The following is an 18,954-nucleotide window of genomic DNA, read 5'->3' on the forward strand; positions in this document are numbered from 1 at the left end:
TAAAATTTTATCTCTATTGCGATTTTACACGTTATGTTCTGGCTTTCTGGCTTTGATACTACTAGATTTCACAAATTGTTTTGATTTTCAGGCATTTGCCAAATTTCCACATGTGGCACAATTGAACCTATCAAAATCTTTAAAGCTAAAGACTATGGTTTTAACGGCTTCGATCACATTTTCTCAAAGAATTTATAGGAATTTTTTTGTCTTCAACAGTTGTTTTATTTTGTCTTTTTAGTCCAATGAAAATGCATCAATAATGACAGCTCTCATTTCTATTTTATGGAAGAGTAGATGAGCCTTTTTTCTGATTTTAGTTGATAGTTGATTGTTTTTATGACTTAGGAACCAATTGTTCTCAAAAATAAAAAAAAACTTTATACCTCTCATTTTTGTTCTTCGTTATTTTTTGTCTATTTGTTACCTATTATTGTTAATTACAGGTCGTATAGGACGTTATTGGGGTCCCGGAAATAATGAAATGTATAAAATCTCATGATTTCTACAGAATCCGTTAAGACGTTACTGGCTTCGACAAGGGTTTTCCGCTAAAAAGTTCAATTAATTAAAAAAAAATTAAATTAGTTGACTTTTGTCTAAATTTGTCGTTCTTTTTGTAGACTTTAGAAATGTTCTGAATAATTAAAGGTCTCGTGGGCTTCGTTTGTGCGCAAAAACGAACCTATTTAATTACTTCATTTTGTAGCTAATAGCTTTCAAGACTTTGAAATCAATTGTTTTCCAAACAAAAAGTTTCTCCTAACTTCGCCCGCTTTTTTTCTTTTTTGTCTACTCTTTCCCTAGTCTCAATAATGAGAGGTTGCAAATCACTATCTTAGCGGTCGAAGAAGGCGCAGCAAAACATTTTTTGAGGCGTAAAAACTTCATTACGGTTTTGACAGCGTTTTCTCACAAGTTTTTTTTTGATATTTTTTGTTGTCTCTATTTGTTGTTCTTATTGTAACCGCATAAAAAATTTAACAATGACAGATTTTTCAGCCCCCTGTCTAAACATAGGTGACCATAAACCTGTTGGATGCTTTCAGTTCATATTGTTCCCAGTTCGTAATTGTTTTTAGAAACATTAGCGAAATTTTTTTACTTTGCTTTTTTTGTTATTTTTTGTAAAATTCCTACGGTGCGTTATTATGGACTGGTCCCATATCTTTTCTAGTTAGGTACAAATCATATTGTTTAGTTTCAGTCTATCTGACGCTATTATGTCTTTGAAGCAATTGTATTAGTCCTGTCGGTCTTTCTTACGCAATTTTTTGCTTATTCGTGTGACCCATTTGACTTTTTGTCCTCAAAAACGTGATAAACAGGTAGCGCCCACCGAACAATAAGTGCTCTTAGAGCTTTTCAACTCACTAGTCTCTAGGTATGTGATCCACGGAAACTGTTTTGCAGATTTTTACTTATGGTGTGATGGGCAGTTCTTAGAGGTTGACACCCACAACCCCCGAAACACCCCCCCCCCCGCAACCCCCCCCCCACAACTTCCCCCCATATCAGCCCCTTCTCACTTCACCCTCCCCCCAATCCCCACCCCTGCACATCGCTCAGGCCGTAAGGGCCCTGTGCATCTAAAGAAACCCCTCCCACATGAGCAAACGCACATTACCGAGCTTCCTTTTATATATACATTCAAGATTTGGCACATTTAGAATCGACACTTCGAATTGATGATTTCAGACTTGCCCACACCTCGTTGTTACTAATTGATTATCAGAGAGAAATAAAGTAAAGCCTGACTCAGAGGCCTAAATTCAGTCGCTCCACACAAGAATTGTCGCCATTGTAAAGACCAAACGGACCTTTGAGTGAGCAATCGAAATAATCGGAGCCAAAAAGAGACTTATGTCAAGGTCTACAAATAAGAAAAAAGAGCAAAAAATTGATAGATAAATGAACAATTGGCTTATAAACTAGAAAACATCGTTTTCAATGAGAGATAACGTTACATATTCCATAATTGAAACAATTTTTAATAGAATACAATAGCATGAAAATTAATGCAACTACTCCAACAGTCTAAATGGAAACATTAAGAAACTGAAACACTTTCTCTTTAACGATTAAAAAAGCCGTTTTATTAACTGTTTTATATTACTAAGCTCGGTTCATAAAAGTAAGAAACATTCACTCTTGGTTTGCCCTTTTTAACGTGGAGGGGATTTTTTCATTCTGTGACTTTTCACAAAAAATACAATGACTTCATGAAGAACTATCAGACGAACTCATATGAAGTTTGCAATCGACGAAAACAAAAATACACAACACTGCTCCCATTTGTTGTTTATAGGAAGCTTTTTGATACTAAAGATTGCAACAATTAGACAGGTTCAAAACATTAAGCCTGAACAAAATTGTTTGGGGTCAACCAGCAGTTCAATCAAGCTTTGGTTTAAGTATCAGCAACAAAGAAATCACTGCGCTGAAGAATTTCATGTTGTGTTCAGAGAAAATGTTCATATTTAGCGAAAAGTCAGTAAGAACTCAACAAACTAAAAAATGTGTGTGAGTTGTTTGAAAGAAATGCTGCAATAGATGTTTAATTCTTTAACAAATAATTTCAACTAGAAAGTGATTTTTATTTTTAAGTTGGTTTTTTTAGAGATCTTTTATCTTGAGTATGACTTTATTGGGACCATTTTCCAACTTCATCTTGGAAGTTCACCCACATCTAGATCTACTTGATTATATTAGAAGTAAAAATGGAGCTATTTCTCCTGCATGAAAAAAAACTTTTTCGAAACGCTTTTTATCGTAAAAAAATCCGTTGAGTTTCTCTTAACTGCTATCTATCGAATATTTATTTCCACTCTTATATCATTTAATTGTGTTTTTTATTGCTTTCTTACACTTAGGCAGAAGCAGAGCAAAACTAAACAACATTGCTCAACAACAGTCAAAATTAAAAAAAACAGTTTGAAAAATTGCCAAAAAAGACGTTTTTTAATGTTCATGTTAAAGCAGTTATCGCAGCTGGATAGTTGAATAGTTGACTTAAGTTCCTTGAAAACAGTTTACAATTAATAACTATAAACGTTTTCAAGAGGTACGTCAGATAAGCTTTACAGCTCGTTTAGGTGACTTCCCTTTTGAAAAACTCATCAATTAAATTTTACTTTCCAGAAAATTAAGAACGAGTTAGTTTGTACCTCAGCCACTAATCAGCCAAAAATTAACGTAAAATAGATTTACTGTCGAAAAGGTAGTTTTGGAAAACTTGATCTACTAAATTTTTGAGCAGCTTCAAATTCATTTTTTGAATTTCAATATCTGAGGAAAAAAGGTAATTCGATTTGCAAAAATTAAAAGTCTTAGTCAGCCTTAACCGCTGTGAGTTTCCAAGTGCTGCATTATTAAATTTGACCTGCCTTATTAAACCTTTTTTGAGGTTCCTTGTGTGGTGTTTACAGGATGACACGTTTTCAAGATCAATGAAAGGGCAAGGAGATCTCTTTGCAATTTCTTCAACAGTTTCCTTCAGAAGTTCAAGAAAGTATTAGTCAAAAACAGTGAGTGTTTTGTGTTTTCTGTAGTAATAATGAAGGCTATCTGTCCGCTTTTGATAGAAGATGGCTCGCAAAATTTTTTGTTGGCACATATCAATTTTTGTTAGTCTCTTTTTGTTTGTGCAGCCATAGACCAATAGACAGTAAGAGATCACGGGCTTAGCAAAAATTTTATAAAACTGTATCAATTTTGAAATTGTATAATAGTCGCGAATTCTATAGAAAACACCGCAAATGCCGTTTAATTTGTTCACAGTTTGTTGACTATGAAAGTCAAAATTCAGAATTCTATCAAGAAATATACCTAAATATTTTACAGATTCTTGTAGTTCACAATCTGATAAAATTGGGTTCAAATTAAGCACTAAGTCTTTACCAAAATAAATCAACTGAGATTTCTTAGAATTAACGCAAAGTTTGTTTTCATTGAACCATAATATCGCCTCCGTAATGCTATCTTTAAGATTTTTTTCAATATCTTTTCCACCACAAAGTATGTTGGTATCGTCAGCAAACAATGTGATTTCCGATTTTTGCATATTAGTCGGCAGATCATTTACAAAAATTAGGAAGATGAGTGGGCCTAGCACAGAGCCCTGTGGGACACCATTTTTAATATTTTTTATCTCAGAGGTTTTGGACTGGAAGAAAACACATTGTTGGCGGTTGTTGAGGTAGGACTGAATGAGCTTTTTAAAATGGACTGTGCTGCCAAATTAACTGATTGAATGAATTTGTGTAACTAAATTATATAGGCCTCGTTCCCTTACCATAATGAAAAATTCGACATTTTTTGTTGTTCTCAGTTCCGATTTTATGGAATGTCTTCTTTTGAATCAACAAAAATATCTGATTGATAAGCGTTTCTTCAGAATTGCAACAAAATTGTAATTATACTTGCTGTCTACTTTATAAGCATTAATGTTGCACGTATTTTTTTGAGTTAATAAACCGACTCATGAAAAGACTTTTCTTGGACTCATGATTTGACAATAGCTCGATGCAACTTTTATTGTTATGTTTTCTGAGTCGAGCAAAGTCATGTACAACATTTCGGATTGAGCTAAAGTTCCGCATGAAAAGTTTGTTTCAAGCAAAATACGGTCAAGAATTTTTGGTTCGAGCTGAAGTCAAGCGTCAAAAATTTGTGCAGTGGCTCAGTTCTACACTAAGTTGCAGCTTAAATTATTTCAAAGGTTATTTGTGTCGAGCACGGTCTTTTCATTCAACTGTTTGGTCGAGCATGGTCCTTCCATGAGTCAGAGTCTAAACCTGTTGAAAGTTGGGCCACGAAAGCTTCACTGCTTTATTTTCTCATTTTTGTTTCAGAATGAATCAGGCTACCCTGGTTCGGGACTAGTTGGCAGTGGAGTGCATCATCAGTCAACAGCAGCAGCCCCTCAACCCCAGGTGGCAGTGGGAAGCACAGTGATGGCAGTGTGTGACTTCAATGCCTCAAAGGAGGACCACATATCTGTTCAGGCCGGAGACACAATACAGGTTGGCCCATGATCACTGAACACTTTTTTTTCACCACAAACAATTTGAATTAACAATTAACTTGGTTACCATGACTAGGTTTATAAAACAGCAGATCACCAGTTTAATAAATCAATTTTCAATAGTTCATTTTAGTTTTCCAGATATGAAATATATGTTTCTATTCTCCCCACTTTGGTCAGGTAAGAATAAAAACTCATAACTGGTGATCTGCTGTTTTATAAACCTAGTCATTGAACACTGCAAATTAAATTTTCTTTTCTAATTTTTATTGATACGACACTTAGAAAGTAGATATACATGTGTGCTGGTTAAAATTCTACGGCTTTCTTACGGTAAAATCATTTTCAAGATTCTTGAGTAAACTGAAAATCGGATAAGGTGGTAGAAATAGGGTAATTTTTCTGAAACATTTCAAAGATTTCTGAAAAGCATAAAAAGCGAATCTAAAGTATCTGAAAACCACGTTTGATATCTACCACAGTCCAAGAAGGGTGTCCCTATTCGTCAACCCGCTTTTTCACCTGTTATCATTTCAACCCGACTTTATTTCTTTTGATTGGTGCAACTCAAGATGAATTGAGAATAACTTGCACTAATGCCGAATTTAATGCATTAACAATTAGAGCTCCTAAAATTATTTCTCATTTTTTTGTGTAGTTTTGAGACGTGCCACAGTCAGACTTGCAATAATTTGCTGATGATCTATATGCTTAGAGAAAATCTGTTTATTGCCATTCACTTTTACTAACTATATAATTTCCACATGCTGCCATGAATTGATGCTAAATCTTACCCCCCCCCCCCCCCCCAATTATAAATCCCTTCAATAAATTTCAAAATGGTTATAAAAGCTCAATGAAAGCTTCAACTTTCAAGACGCTTCCATTTTAAATGTCTACATTTATCACAAAATGTTATATAAATGAAGCTATCTTGTGAATCAACTCTACAAATGCGAGAAAAAATAATAAAAACAAATAAAGCTGAATAGTTAAGTTTCAACTGTTTTGGCTATTTAAAAAATAGTATTTATATTGAGCAAAAAAATTGAGTTTGAATTTTGAATTGAAGTTTCTACTGATGCTGAAGCATTTCTTTTAGTGAAAGGTAAGTTTGATATTCGAACCTAAATTTTATATAGAAGTTTCGATTTCAATTTTGCTATCACTGAAGTTTTATATAAAACCAGTGAAACTGTATCAGAAAAAAAGCTTTCAGCCAACCATTTTTTCTAAATTGATACAAAGAAACAACTTTAATTAATTGCTCTCAAACAAAGTTTGTAGCAATTATTTAGACCTGTGGTCATTTTTTTGCAATTTTTGCTTGACCAATTATTCGTGTGATCCATTTGATTTTTTGGTGGTCAAAAATGGGATAAGCAGGTAACGCTTGGAGGTCATTAAATTCTCTTAGAGCTTTATGCCGTACCTCTGAGAATGCGATTCACCAAAACTTTTTTAACAGGACAATTTGATGGTCTGAATGGCGATTCATAACCTCAAAACTTTCACCCCCGTCAGCCTGCCCCCATCAATCTCAGTCACCATCCTCCCCACTTACCCCCTACCCCCTCGCCCGTCCACCCTCGTATACCTGGTCTTTGGACCCCTCTCGTCTCTGTTCCCCCCTCCCCCATCGCTTGACACCCCCTCCCCCACACACTCCTCGCCTCCAAGACTAGCATCATCTGCAAGCCCCAGCTGGGAACTACCCAAGCCATCAGCTCGCTGGTTGTTTGAGGGCAATTCGCTTGTACTTAGTCAGTTATGCTTAAAATTTGAAGAGTCAGTTATGTTTATACTTTCTCCAGGGTAAAAACTACTGATTCAGCTCAAGGGAAATTTTGCGGAAACAGCCCTTTGTAATTCTGATGATTATTTACAAAACAATGTCTATAAATTGTTTCATCTTTTAGATTTACCTGATGTAAGGTTCGTTAGTTAGGATATCAGTATAAAACCTCTTTTTTCATTCTAGGCTTGGCAACAATCTTGAAAAACTGTACAATGATTGGGTCATAGGCATTCGAGAGGCTTTTAGACTAGGAACCTTATCAAACTTATCATGGTTAACTTAACCCATCTGTTCAAAAGCAAAAAATTATATCATTACTGATTTATTACTACTGCTAAGTGGAACAATTTCATTATTGTTTACTTCATAATATAAAATTTCAAAGTTGTTTTGAATCCCCATAACTTAGTTGATTTATTTTGAAACTACAAGTGATGCTTGAAAAGAGTTGAAAAGACATTCGCAAAACACGCGAAACAATTTTTGGTGTGACATCCGGGGCCCGAAACCATGAACTGTACACAATGAGGTGAGTTCCTCTTCGCAAGTTTTGAATCTCATTGAAAACCTCCTGTTTTTGTCACTGAAACTTTAAACTACGTTTCAGTCCCTAATTTTGTTCTGTAACAATTCAATTGCAATTCAACAATTTTGTAAATTGTTTATTCGTTTTATCAAAACTTTGATTTTTCCCTTATGTATTAAATAACAATGCACAACAGAGATGGAAACTGCGTAACAGAAAAAATGAGAGTTCACTGCGAAAAATTAAGTATCTCACTAATTGAATTAGATCAAGCTATTCAGTTTTGGATGCAGTGGTCAAAATTCGAAAACAACAAAAATGTGTGTAAATAATGCAGCGTCAATGTATTTTTTGCTAAAATAGACTGACAGCTTGTCTTAGTCATCATCAGTCCCAGTTTACTTACTAGACCACACATAACCCTAAAAGGTTCTCTTTTCAAATCTTCCATGATTGTGCATGATAACCACTCATTTTTATTCATTAAAGCTAACTGTTATGACTACAGCAGATAAAATTTCCATATTTGTTTAAACAATAATCATTTTTCAAAAGAACAAAAGTTGCTTTGCAAACTGAGAGACGAAAATTTGAATTAAAATTAGGACAAATATAGAAATTAAAAAATTGATTGTGCTAACGGTAGAAGTGTATCCAAGAAGTACTGTTGAGACTTAATTGTGTAAATTCTTCCAATAAAACATAGAAAAAGTCGGTTTTTTCAAAGTTTTCTCAATTTCTACTTGTATCGCGCGATGAATCATTAACTGTTTATGTTTAGCTGGTTTAGCTTGAAATTTTTTCTTAGTAAGGTTCAAATATGCAATGTATTTTTGTTTCAAGTTAAAATTAAAACTGTTGCAGCTATATCTCAGAAAACTTTGCCATGCAGCAATCGGCTTGCAAGATCGTAAGTTAAGTATTGAATTTGTCTAATCTTTCAAGAAATTGCTGTAAGATTGCCATCTGGAATCACCTGGAAAATCCTATAGGCAATTTTTTGCGGAAAATAGGATTAAAAATTATTCCCGGAAATTAATGCGTCGCCTTTTTATCATGTTTTTGGCACGTAATCGAAAAAATTCCTCGTGCTGTATCTAGAAAGTAAAGTTTTTTTCATGATTTCATTTTGTGTCGAGGCAGTTAGTGATTTTCGCATTACCTTTTCTTCCATATTTGAAAAAAATCATCATAAAATCTTTTAGATAATTTTCACAGGTAGAATTGTAATCTGGGCATTATTTTTAGAACTTGTAATTTGCAACGCGTCATACGCCTTGATCAGGACGAAACCATCTGCTTTTTCATTAAAATAATTTTTTTTTCTCAAATATTGAGGATGGTTTTGCGGTTGTCTTATTATCATTAGCAGCTTGGGATCGTCGTTTTAACCCTCATAAATAGCGGTGAAAACCCTTGTAAACCCTTGGAACGAGGTCGAATTGGAGATGGGGGGTGGGCTACCAGGAAGTCTTCCAATCAAATTAGCATTAGATGAAATTAATCCTCCTTCCACAGTTGCCTTTCTCTTCAGTTGCCTTTCTCTTCAGGAAGACCACCAATTTTTGTTCAGTGGTCTTCCTGTCGTGATATCTAATTTTGATCACCTTTCTTCTTCTTATTTTCAGCCTTCATCTTATTACTCTACCTCGGAACTAATTAATTGAGTTCTCTCGTGATGAATTTTGGTATTTCATTTGCTCATTTCATTCATATAAACAAAAGGTGTAAAAAAGTTAAGAGCGCAAAATAGTTTTTTAAGAATCTGATAACTTTCGTAATTATCGCAAACCATTTATGCAACCAAATTAAAAGAAGACTGAGTTGGCTGCAATTTTTTGTTAGTAAGAGATTGAAGTTGTTACCATTGTTACAATCTAGTTTTCTATGCTACTTTTTTCACGCCACGCCGTTCAATTCAAATTATGCCGTACAAAACTATCTTAATTACCGTCCTCATTTACTACCGTAGTCATTTCTATTTCGTCATTGACGAGAAACCGAGCCAATCCTACAAGCTAAACGAATTCAATCTAGCTCAGATAAGTCAGCGCAACAGAAAATGAAAGCAAATTACTGATGATAAATCAACTGAATGCTTTCGTTTTCAGTTGCTTTCATTCGCTTATTGTTCTTTCTTTTGCAACAACTTGGTAAAAAGAAAGATTTTCTGCCCAATTCAGCTCAAGTTCAGAAAAAATAGATTACATTGATTTTTTTGAAATACGTATCTTTCAGCACTGTTGTCTCAAGACATGATTCTTTTCAGTTTTTCACATTCCAAATCACTCATAATTCACATATTAATTCCTCCATAGTTTGGAGCAAATATCATCGACTTTGTTTAAATAAGTTTAACTTCGCTCATATGGATCTTCCAGAGACAGCGCAAAAATATTGAAAGCAATAAGTTCATTGTGATAAATGAACTGAATGCTTTAACTTTAAAAAAATTAACGATTGCTCGCAATGCAGCATCTTACTTTTTGACACTCTACAACTGAACACAGCTGTTGAAATTTAGAGAAGAAACAAAAAATTTCTTATTTTGTGCAGAAAAGTCCATCTTTTATCTAGCTTATTTGGATATCTTTGTTTGCAAGACATTTTAATATTGCAGATTGTATGTTAAATATATTTTTACCAAGATGTATATTGAGCGAAATTTCTCTGCCTCACAGAAATAATGTCAAATAATTGTCTGAAAGAGGTTAATACGGTGCTGATAGAAACAAAGTTCTTATGTCAGATTAAGACCTAATATTGGAGCACAGAAAAGAACTTAAAAAACATCTTAGAGCTTAGAAACTTAACTTATGTTAATAAACTCAGAAAGGAAACAAATTTACCAGATTTATAACAACAACTGCAGCTAAGATTTTAGAAGATGAATGTAAATCAGTTTAGATCTGTATGTTTGTTAAATATTGATATTTATCTACTAATATTGAATGGAAATGCAACTTTGTGAACAATCTCAACTGCACTAAATTTTTGCATGCAATAATGAAATGACGCCCACTCATGCGCCCCAAAATGGCCTGATTTTTGATACATTAACATTTTAACAAATGTACACTGTAAATGTTATATTTATATTTCAGACTATATATACGACTAATTTTTGTTAAAATCTTCACTTTTTCTCTTCTCTGTTGAATCTCCTAAAATTAATTTATCTTAATCTCTCTAACATCTTTTGAGCTTAAAGAGCTTCAATCTCTAACTTGCCAAAACTCGTCCCGCCTCATCGGGGTTGTTGCGCTACAGTGTTCGTAATCCTGCTAACAGGTTATGGGCCCAGCCATCAGACCGCGGATACGCTAACAGAGTTTTTGTTGAGATTGTAGCGTCAGTGTTGGCAGTTTTTGCTCTTCTAGATTGACGAGAGTTTTAAGATAAAAATTTGCGATTTCCTTCGCAATAAAAGCTAAATCAGATTTTGTGATGTAAAAGTCCAAGTTTAAACTTCATTATGTATCCGTCGAACAATATTTCAAAGTGGATGACGTTTAGTGGGTTGACAGAAGACTAGCCAACATGGAGCACTTGTTTCTCTGCCTTTGCACAAACCAAGGGCCTCTTCGAAACGCTCACAGACACAGTTGAGCTACCTGACAGGCCAGCCCCACTGAGGGAAGATGCCAATGATGCGCAAACGCGAGAAAACAAAGCACAGACTCAAGCTAGAGCTACAGCTGTAAAAGAAGTTGAGAACAGCAAAAATCAGATCTGGTTCAGAAGCGACGAGACAACCCCAGTCATAAGTCTGATGAGACAGTTGGCCAAACTAAAACTTCGAGAGGACGAAGCCATCCACCAGTACTTCATCAGAGCGCAAGAACTGCTCAAACGCTTGCATTATGCTGGTCAGGAGGTTTCTGAGACGCTGTTTAATGCAATGATATTGAACGGCCTTCCACAACGATACGAGCATTTTGTGGTGCAGGAGAGCTTCAATCCTGCCGAGAGTTTTGTGGAACTGAGGAAGCGTCTCACCAACTTGAACAGAGCCGCAGACAGAGAGATGATGTGGAGGAGGATCAACACGTTGCCATGTCAGCAAAGAAAGCTTCTCATCAAATTGGTATACACTGTACATTCAAATCACATCCTAGGAAGACTTTTTCTAAGCCTAGTAGATCCAAATGCCCGAGATTGGGTTTTGTATATAACAAACCTGGTCATTTAGCAGCTAGTTTTTACAAAAAGGACAACGCTGTATGTAATGTATGCAAGGCTAAAGGCCACCTAACAAGTACATGTAAACATCAACAAAAAAGTTTTCTCTTCATAAGAGCTTAGCATCTAGTTCATGCGCTGAAAGCTTATTTGAAGTTTCAAAAACCGATTTAGTAGTAGATTCAGGCAGCACTGATCACATGATAATAAACAAAACTTGGTTTAAAAATTATCAAAAACTTGAAACCACAGTTAAAAATTCAGATGGAGGGAAAACAAAAACTGAAGGAATAGGAGATGTAGATGTGGAAGCACGAGACACTAAAGGTGTGCTATATAATTTGACTTTTGAAAAAATTCTGCATGTACCAGAGTACAAAACAAATTTAATTTCAGTTTTAAGTTTAGTTCAAAAGCAACACGAATTCTTTCACACAAAAGCTATGTCAGTGCTCAAACTCAGACGCAAAGAAAGCTTCAGACTGATAAGAAGAGGCAAATTGTTCTTCTTACCATACAGAAAAGAAAACAAGCACCACTTTTCAAACTTAAGTGGGGACACATGTCAAGCAAAAATTTGGCACAAAAGACTTGGAAATTTGAACTTAAGAGACGTACAAGTACAACAGATGAGATTTCCCAAGCTTCAGAATTTTTTGAAACTTGTGCTTTTCGAAAAATTTCGAAAAAGCCAGTTCAGTTTCAAAAGTGAACGGTAAAAAAGCAACTCAAAAACTAGAGAGTTTACTCTGACGTTATTGGACCAGTGAGTCAATCAAGTATAGGTGGCAACTGATATGCAATTAGTTTCATGATGAATTCGGTGGCTTCGCAGTAGTAAAATGTATGAAATTCAATACGCAAGCATTGCAAACTTTCAAGGAGTATGTTGCACAATATGGCAGACCAAAAGTTTTGCGAACTGAAAATGGGACAGAATAGAAAAACGAAGCTTTTAAAAAATTTTGCATATGCAAAGAAATATCTCAGGAATACACAGTTCCAGAATTACCCGAGAAAAATGGTGCTGCAGAACGTTTTATTAGAACCGTAGTAGAGGCTGCAAGATGCCTTCTTTTAGATTCAAAATTGGCCAAAAAGCTATTGGGTTTGAGCTGTAGATACAGCATGTTAAGCTAGAAATTTAGTTGTTAAAGACAAAAACACAAAGTGAGCTTTTGAAAGTTTTTCGGCAGAAAACCGAGAAGCGACCATCTGAAAATACTTTGTTGTGTAGCCTATTCAAATATTCGTGATGCCAGTGAAAAGTTAAAGTTCGATCTGAAAGCAACAAAGTGCCTATTTATTGGTTACTCTGATAACACAACAGCTTATTTGTTGCAAAACAAAAAAACTGAACAAATTTTCACCTAGAAACGTTAGGTTCAATGAAAAAACTCTACCAAGTTTTCATAATGAATCCGAAGATATAGAGGACAATTTTCTATATCTAGACTTAGCCGATGTAAGAGAAGAACCCCAGGATACAAACAACTTAAGTGAGTTAGGTTCAGAGGTTAGGTCAGCTGAAACAGAAAGTGTTCAGGAAAGTAAAACCATTACAGAAACTGAAATTGAACAAGATATTAAACAAGAGAGACCAAGTTCTGGTGTCAAACCAAAATCCAAAATTAATGTACAGTTTAATCCGAAAATCGCAGTGAAAAACATGGAAAGAAAGGCTCCAAAAATTCCAGTACCTGTCAAAAACTCACAACAGAAAAAAACAAAACCACCCTCAAGACTGCAAATGATAAGTAAACTAGGTCAAATAGCAATTCCTTCAGGCGACCAAAAAATTTTCCAAAAAACAATCATCAGAGTACGATGAATTGAAAAGATTGAGAAAGGAAGTAGCACAAGATAGAGAACCTAAGCGGCGTGATGAGTCCAGAGCACCTCCGAAACGCTTTGGTAAAAGCTATTCTCATGCTGTTCAAAACACAAAAACAAAAAAATTTATCAAGCCTGAAAACTTCGAAAACGCTATTAATTCGGAACAAAAAGACAAATGGCTTGAGGCAATGAAAACAGAGATAGAGAGTTTAAATGAAACAGAATCTTGGAACCTAGTTCCAGAAGAAAAAGGACAAAATATTATTCCTGGCCGATGGGTGTACAAAACTAAACATGATTCAAACAGAAAAATCGATAAGTTTAAAGCTCGTTTTGTCGCAAAAGATTTCAAACAAATTGAGGGAATTAAATTGTTGGATACTTTTGCTCCCACAAGCAAACACGAAACCTATAAAATTCTACCAGCTTTATCAGCTATCGAAAACTTCCTTCAAACAAATGGATGTAAAAGCAGCTTATTTGCATCCTAAAATAGACGAACAAGTATATCTAGAGCAACCAAAAGGTTTTGAAAAGTTAGACAGCAATGGCAACAAGTTAGTTTGTAATCTTAAAATATTAATATATGGACTGAAGCAAACAGCAAAAAAAATTGGTATCAGGAGCTTTCGAATTTTCTAATTCAGCAAAGTTTTGAGAGAAGTAAGCACGATTACTGTTTTTTTCTGAAAAAAAACGAAGATGAACAGTTATTTGTTCTTACAGGGGTTGATGACTTAGTCATATCAGGAAATAGTCAAACAGAGATAAACAAATTGAAAAGTTCACTAGAATCAAAGTTCAAAATGGACGAAAGAGGAGATCTTGAAAGGTTTCTTGGAATGCGAATTCTAAAAACAGAAAAAAGAATAACTTTAGATCAAGAATAGTACATTCAAGAAATTTTAGAAAGTTCAAAATGCAAGACTCTAAACCAAGCAAAACACCAGCAGAAAATAACCTAAAACTTTAAATAGCTCAAGAGATTCCGTAAGAGTAGATTCACATGAGTTTAGAATTCTAGTAGGTTCACTACTTTACCTAGCTAAGCAAACTAGACAAGATGTCATGTGTATCACAAATGTCTTATTGCGCTTCATGAATGACCCAACTGTTGTGCATTTCAATGCTGGCAAGCGCGTGTTGAGATACCTACAACATACTAAATCTCGTAGAGTGTTTTTCCATCAACCAGCAACAGAACACTAGTTGGCGAAACAGATCAAGACTGGGGTGGAGACGTAAATTATGGACGATCGACCACAGGGTACTATTTCAAGCTGGGAGACAGTGGGGGATCTGTCGGCTGGCAAGTCAAGAAGCAACTGACATTGTCATTCGCAACTTGTGAGGCAGAATACCAGGATTTAGCTGCCGCGGTTCAAGAAGCCATCTTCCTGCGTGGTCTTCTTAAAGAACTGGGGTACGAACAGCCCACAACCATAGGAGAGGACAACCAGAGTTGCATGAAGCTTGCAAATAACCCGGTGCTTCTCAAATGATCAAAGCACATCGACACGAATTATCATTTCATCCGCGAACGGGATGATGAAAACTCAATCAAATTGATAAACACGCTAACAGATGAAATGGCAGCAGATCTTCTGACAAAATCTTTGTCACAGCACAAAGTAGAACAACATCGAGAACAACTATTGGGCGAGTCCAGATTCTCACCTAGCGGCAACAATCTGAGTGGGGGTATTGGAGCACAGAAAAGAACTTAGAAAATATCTTGGAGCTTAGAAACCTAATTTATGTTAATAAACTCAGAAAGAAAACAAACCTACCAGATTTATAACGACAACTGCAGCTAAGATTTTAGAAAATAAATATAAATCAGTTTAGATCTGTATGTTTGTCAAACATTGATATTTATCTACTAATATTGAATGAAAATGCAACTTTGTGAGCAATATCAAATGAACTAAATTTTTGCATGTAATAATGAAATGACGCCCACTCATACGCCCCAAAATCGCCTGATTTTTGATACATTAACCTTTTAACAAATGTAGACTCTAAATGTTATATTTATATTTCAGACTATTTATACGACTGATTTTTGTTAAAATCTTCACTTTTTCTCTTCTCTTTTGAATCTCCTGAAATTAATTTATCTTAATCTCTCTAACATCTTTTGAGCTTAAACAGCTTCAATCTCTAACTTGCCAAAACTCGTCCCGCCTCATCGGGGTTGTTGCGCTACGGTGTTCGTAATCCTGCTAATATCTAAGCTTGCAATTGGTTCATAAAGAACCCAAATATCTGATACTATCTAAAAAATTGAAAATTTGTGAATTAGTAACGAAAAACCAAAAAAATAAAACTTATCTTTGCTTCCCAGCTGGTTCATTTGTTATTCATTTGATGACATAAACTTTTATAGTCTGGTTTCTGTGCTAATGTGGGCAATTTTACTAACCGTACCAAGCTCAATGTGTATAAATAGGTACTGGATGCCTGCAACTGCAAGTCATGTTTGTATTGTGTTTTGTTTTGTTTTATCGCTGCTTTAAAGCCGATGCTTTAGAGCAAACATTAGTTGCGCAAAGAAAGTTCAGACGGAATGTAATCACTGCAAACCTGTCTCCGGAAAAAATTTGACTTTTATAAAAATTGCTTGGTTCAAGTCCGGCAGGCTGCAAAAGTGAAAAACCTCTCAAGAAGTAGTGATGTGCAAATGGATTTAAACTTAGCTAGTATCGATTTACACTTTAATTTTGGTGCGGTTTAATTTCCAAAATCTATTGACTCTTCTTCATGAAGACTTTTTAATGAAAAATATCAAAGTTAATTCTATTTGTGATTTGAATTAGGCAGCCAAATCTTCTCGCTAAATGTTTCCAGCGAGTTTTGTTGAATTTTTAAGGAAAAAGTTTAAAAGAAATTATTTTGAACAGTCATTTGCTCTTATGGTACACTTTTTCGATTCACCCACAAAACTAAAAATACCTGGTCAATGAGAGATAACAGGAAGCTGCTAGATAGCAAATATATATGCCGGGAAGTATTTGTCAACAGTATGACAGAAACGGCTTTAACTTGCTCTCAGGAAAAGCAGATGACTCCGGAGTTTTTGAATTGCATAGTTTGCAGCATTGTCATCTCAAAACGACTCTATTCCTTTTTTTCTACCAAATCATCCATAATTGACATATCAATATTTAAATGATTATGTAGATTTCTTCAATTCTTGAAATTATTTCATGCTCAGCCAATTGTTTTTGTTGATTTTTTGGTGAAAAATTTCACGAGATCGTAAAATTTCACTTGATAGATTTTGATGCGGTGTAACTATAGACCTTTTGGAAACAAAAAACATTTTTTTCGATTCGTATTTTGAACCAATTGTCACTGAGTTTTCAAATGCAATGTTTGGAGTTCATTAGTGCAGCCACATCTTTAAATTCTGATTGCTCGTGGTTGTAGCTTCAATTTTTTTTAAAAAGTAAATTTGATGTAAATTTGCTTGAAAATTAACCAAAATGAAGGTTTTAATCTGCTTGCAAATTACCATTTTATACACCTACAGTCTATTTTTCCAAAAAAATGTCCTCATTTAATTCAACTTCTCCAAAACTAAACCAAGAGGTCAAAAAATTCAATTTTTTGAGAACAACTTAATTTTCCAGACATAAGTTTCCAGTTTTTAGAAAAGAATGGGAAAGAACTGAACTGGAAAATTGAGTAGCCTTTGCAGTTGCAATGTTTTGAATTGGATTTACCAGACATTTTTTCAAAAGAAGTATTAGATTTTTGTGGTGGCAGCAGTACCCTGTTGTTATTCAATTTCCGTTTATTAAGAATGCTGTCAAATTGAATTTCTCTTTCTGCTCTTAATGATGGATTGTTTTCTTCTCTTTGTAAACAAATCATTTTATGGCAGTCATTTTAACGCCATTCTTATCCTCGTTTTTTCCCAAAATCCTGATCTTAAAATTGTCCGTACAACAGCCAGACTGCTATGCGCAGCAATTTATGCCAGACATATTCAAATTGGCAGCTCAGTGAAAAGCCAGTTTTCTTACACTCTCTTGTTAATATTAACTTGCACTTTGTTTATTACCAATAGGTTATAAAAAGACAATATGTTATAAAGAGACATCCTGCTGCCGGATATTTCATTGTCCAGACTTTCAGCAATTAAATCCTGCCTATATTTTTTGATGTTGTCTCCGTACTCCTAGACACAACCCCCCTCCCGTGCACACAGACACACACACACACACACACACACACACACACACACACACACACACACACACACACATACACATACACACACACACACACACACACACACACACACACACACACACACACACAAACATTAAATCACTCGCCACGCGCTAACGTCGGATAAAAAATTACCCTCGCTCAATCCCAACCCCCCAAAAAACAGAGTGAGACTGGACTTCGCCGTTGGTGATGTCTTTGGCCTGGTGTAATCTGTGTTGAACTGGTCTTACTGTTTACAATTTGTTGTTCTTCTGAAGGTCTTTTTGTTTCTTAATCCACCTAATCCCGGCCATTATAATCAAACAGGCCTCTATTTCTCCACGTCTACTCCTGTCTGCTATCCCTACCTGCTTTTCATGTTTTAACTAGCTGAACACCATTTTTTAACGTCCAGGTTTTTATTTACATACATCGAATGGAAGACTTTCATTTCGAGTGAGATCGATAGTAAGCCGGTAAGTTTATATACGCAAATCCAAGTTCTCGATTTAGAATTAAAACTTTACACTAAAATTTTTTTGCTGGTATAGCAAGTATTTTTTAACTAAAAAAGACAACAGTGTTTTTTCATTTAACTAAGATGAAGTGACTCTTGGAAGCAACTGGAATATTTTTTTTCGCTAGTAAATTTTTATAACATCGGTCAGCAATGTGCCCAGAAATCGTAAAACAGTTATTGGATGAAAATTTACAATAGATTTAACTATTTTGTTTCGTTTCTTGTTTTCGCATTCTGTTCAATTAACATTAGCCCTTTTTTATCATAGTTATCGTGAAGTAAATTTCAAAAATTGGAAAAAAAAGTTTTGTTCTATTTTTTATCGTTGAAAAGAAGGTTGTAACTGAATGTTTCTTCTTACAAAACGAGTGACCTATGATGAAAAGAATCAAATTTTAATGGTGTCAGGACAAATTACTAATGCCATTGTGCCCAAACTGCCATTTTCAGAACGAGAATTTAGCCGACTGTGTAATAAAATGACTCGTGGGAGTTGATATGAAAATATTACAACTTAATTTGGGATTACATTGTCCTTCTTGAGATTCGTGGTTACAGCAACCTTGCAATATCGACTGCAAATTTGTAATCTCATTATTAAACCAAAAAATCAAAGGGCATTCCCGGACCGAAATCCAAGTCTTTATCAGTACTAGGCAAGTCTAAATACAACTCTTACATCGGTTTTCAGTACAGGGCAAGTCCAATTACAGGTCTTACCAGTCTGGCCATTCTTACGCCGGACTTGGATAACACTTGGAAACTGATTCCTAGGTCAAAATCAACTTTTAAAATTCTTTCGAGTAATTTCGAATTTCGACAATTTTTGTAGTGCCAGATTTTTC

General features: G+C 34.9%; 1 protein-coding gene across 1 annotated transcript in view; it reads left to right on the plus strand.

Moving 5' to 3' along the window:
• The window catches only part of LOC142346205 (uncharacterized), a 128,191-nt gene that overhangs the window by 60,926 nt on the left and 48,311 nt on the right, over nucleotides 1-18,954 (plus strand). Inside the window, exon 8 of the mRNA XM_075398716.1 lies at nucleotides 4,854-5,024. Within this exon, the coding sequence (XP_075254831.1) occupies nucleotides 4,854-5,024 (171 nt within the window). The remainder of the gene's footprint in view (nucleotides 1-4,853; nucleotides 5,025-18,954) is intronic.

This window comes from Convolutriloba macropyga, chromosome 9 (assembly GCF_964194025.1).
Source record: "Convolutriloba macropyga chromosome 9, txConMacr16.3, whole genome shotgun sequence".
NCBI classification, from domain to species: domain Eukaryota; kingdom Metazoa; phylum Xenacoelomorpha; order Acoela; family Convolutidae; genus Convolutriloba; species Convolutriloba macropyga.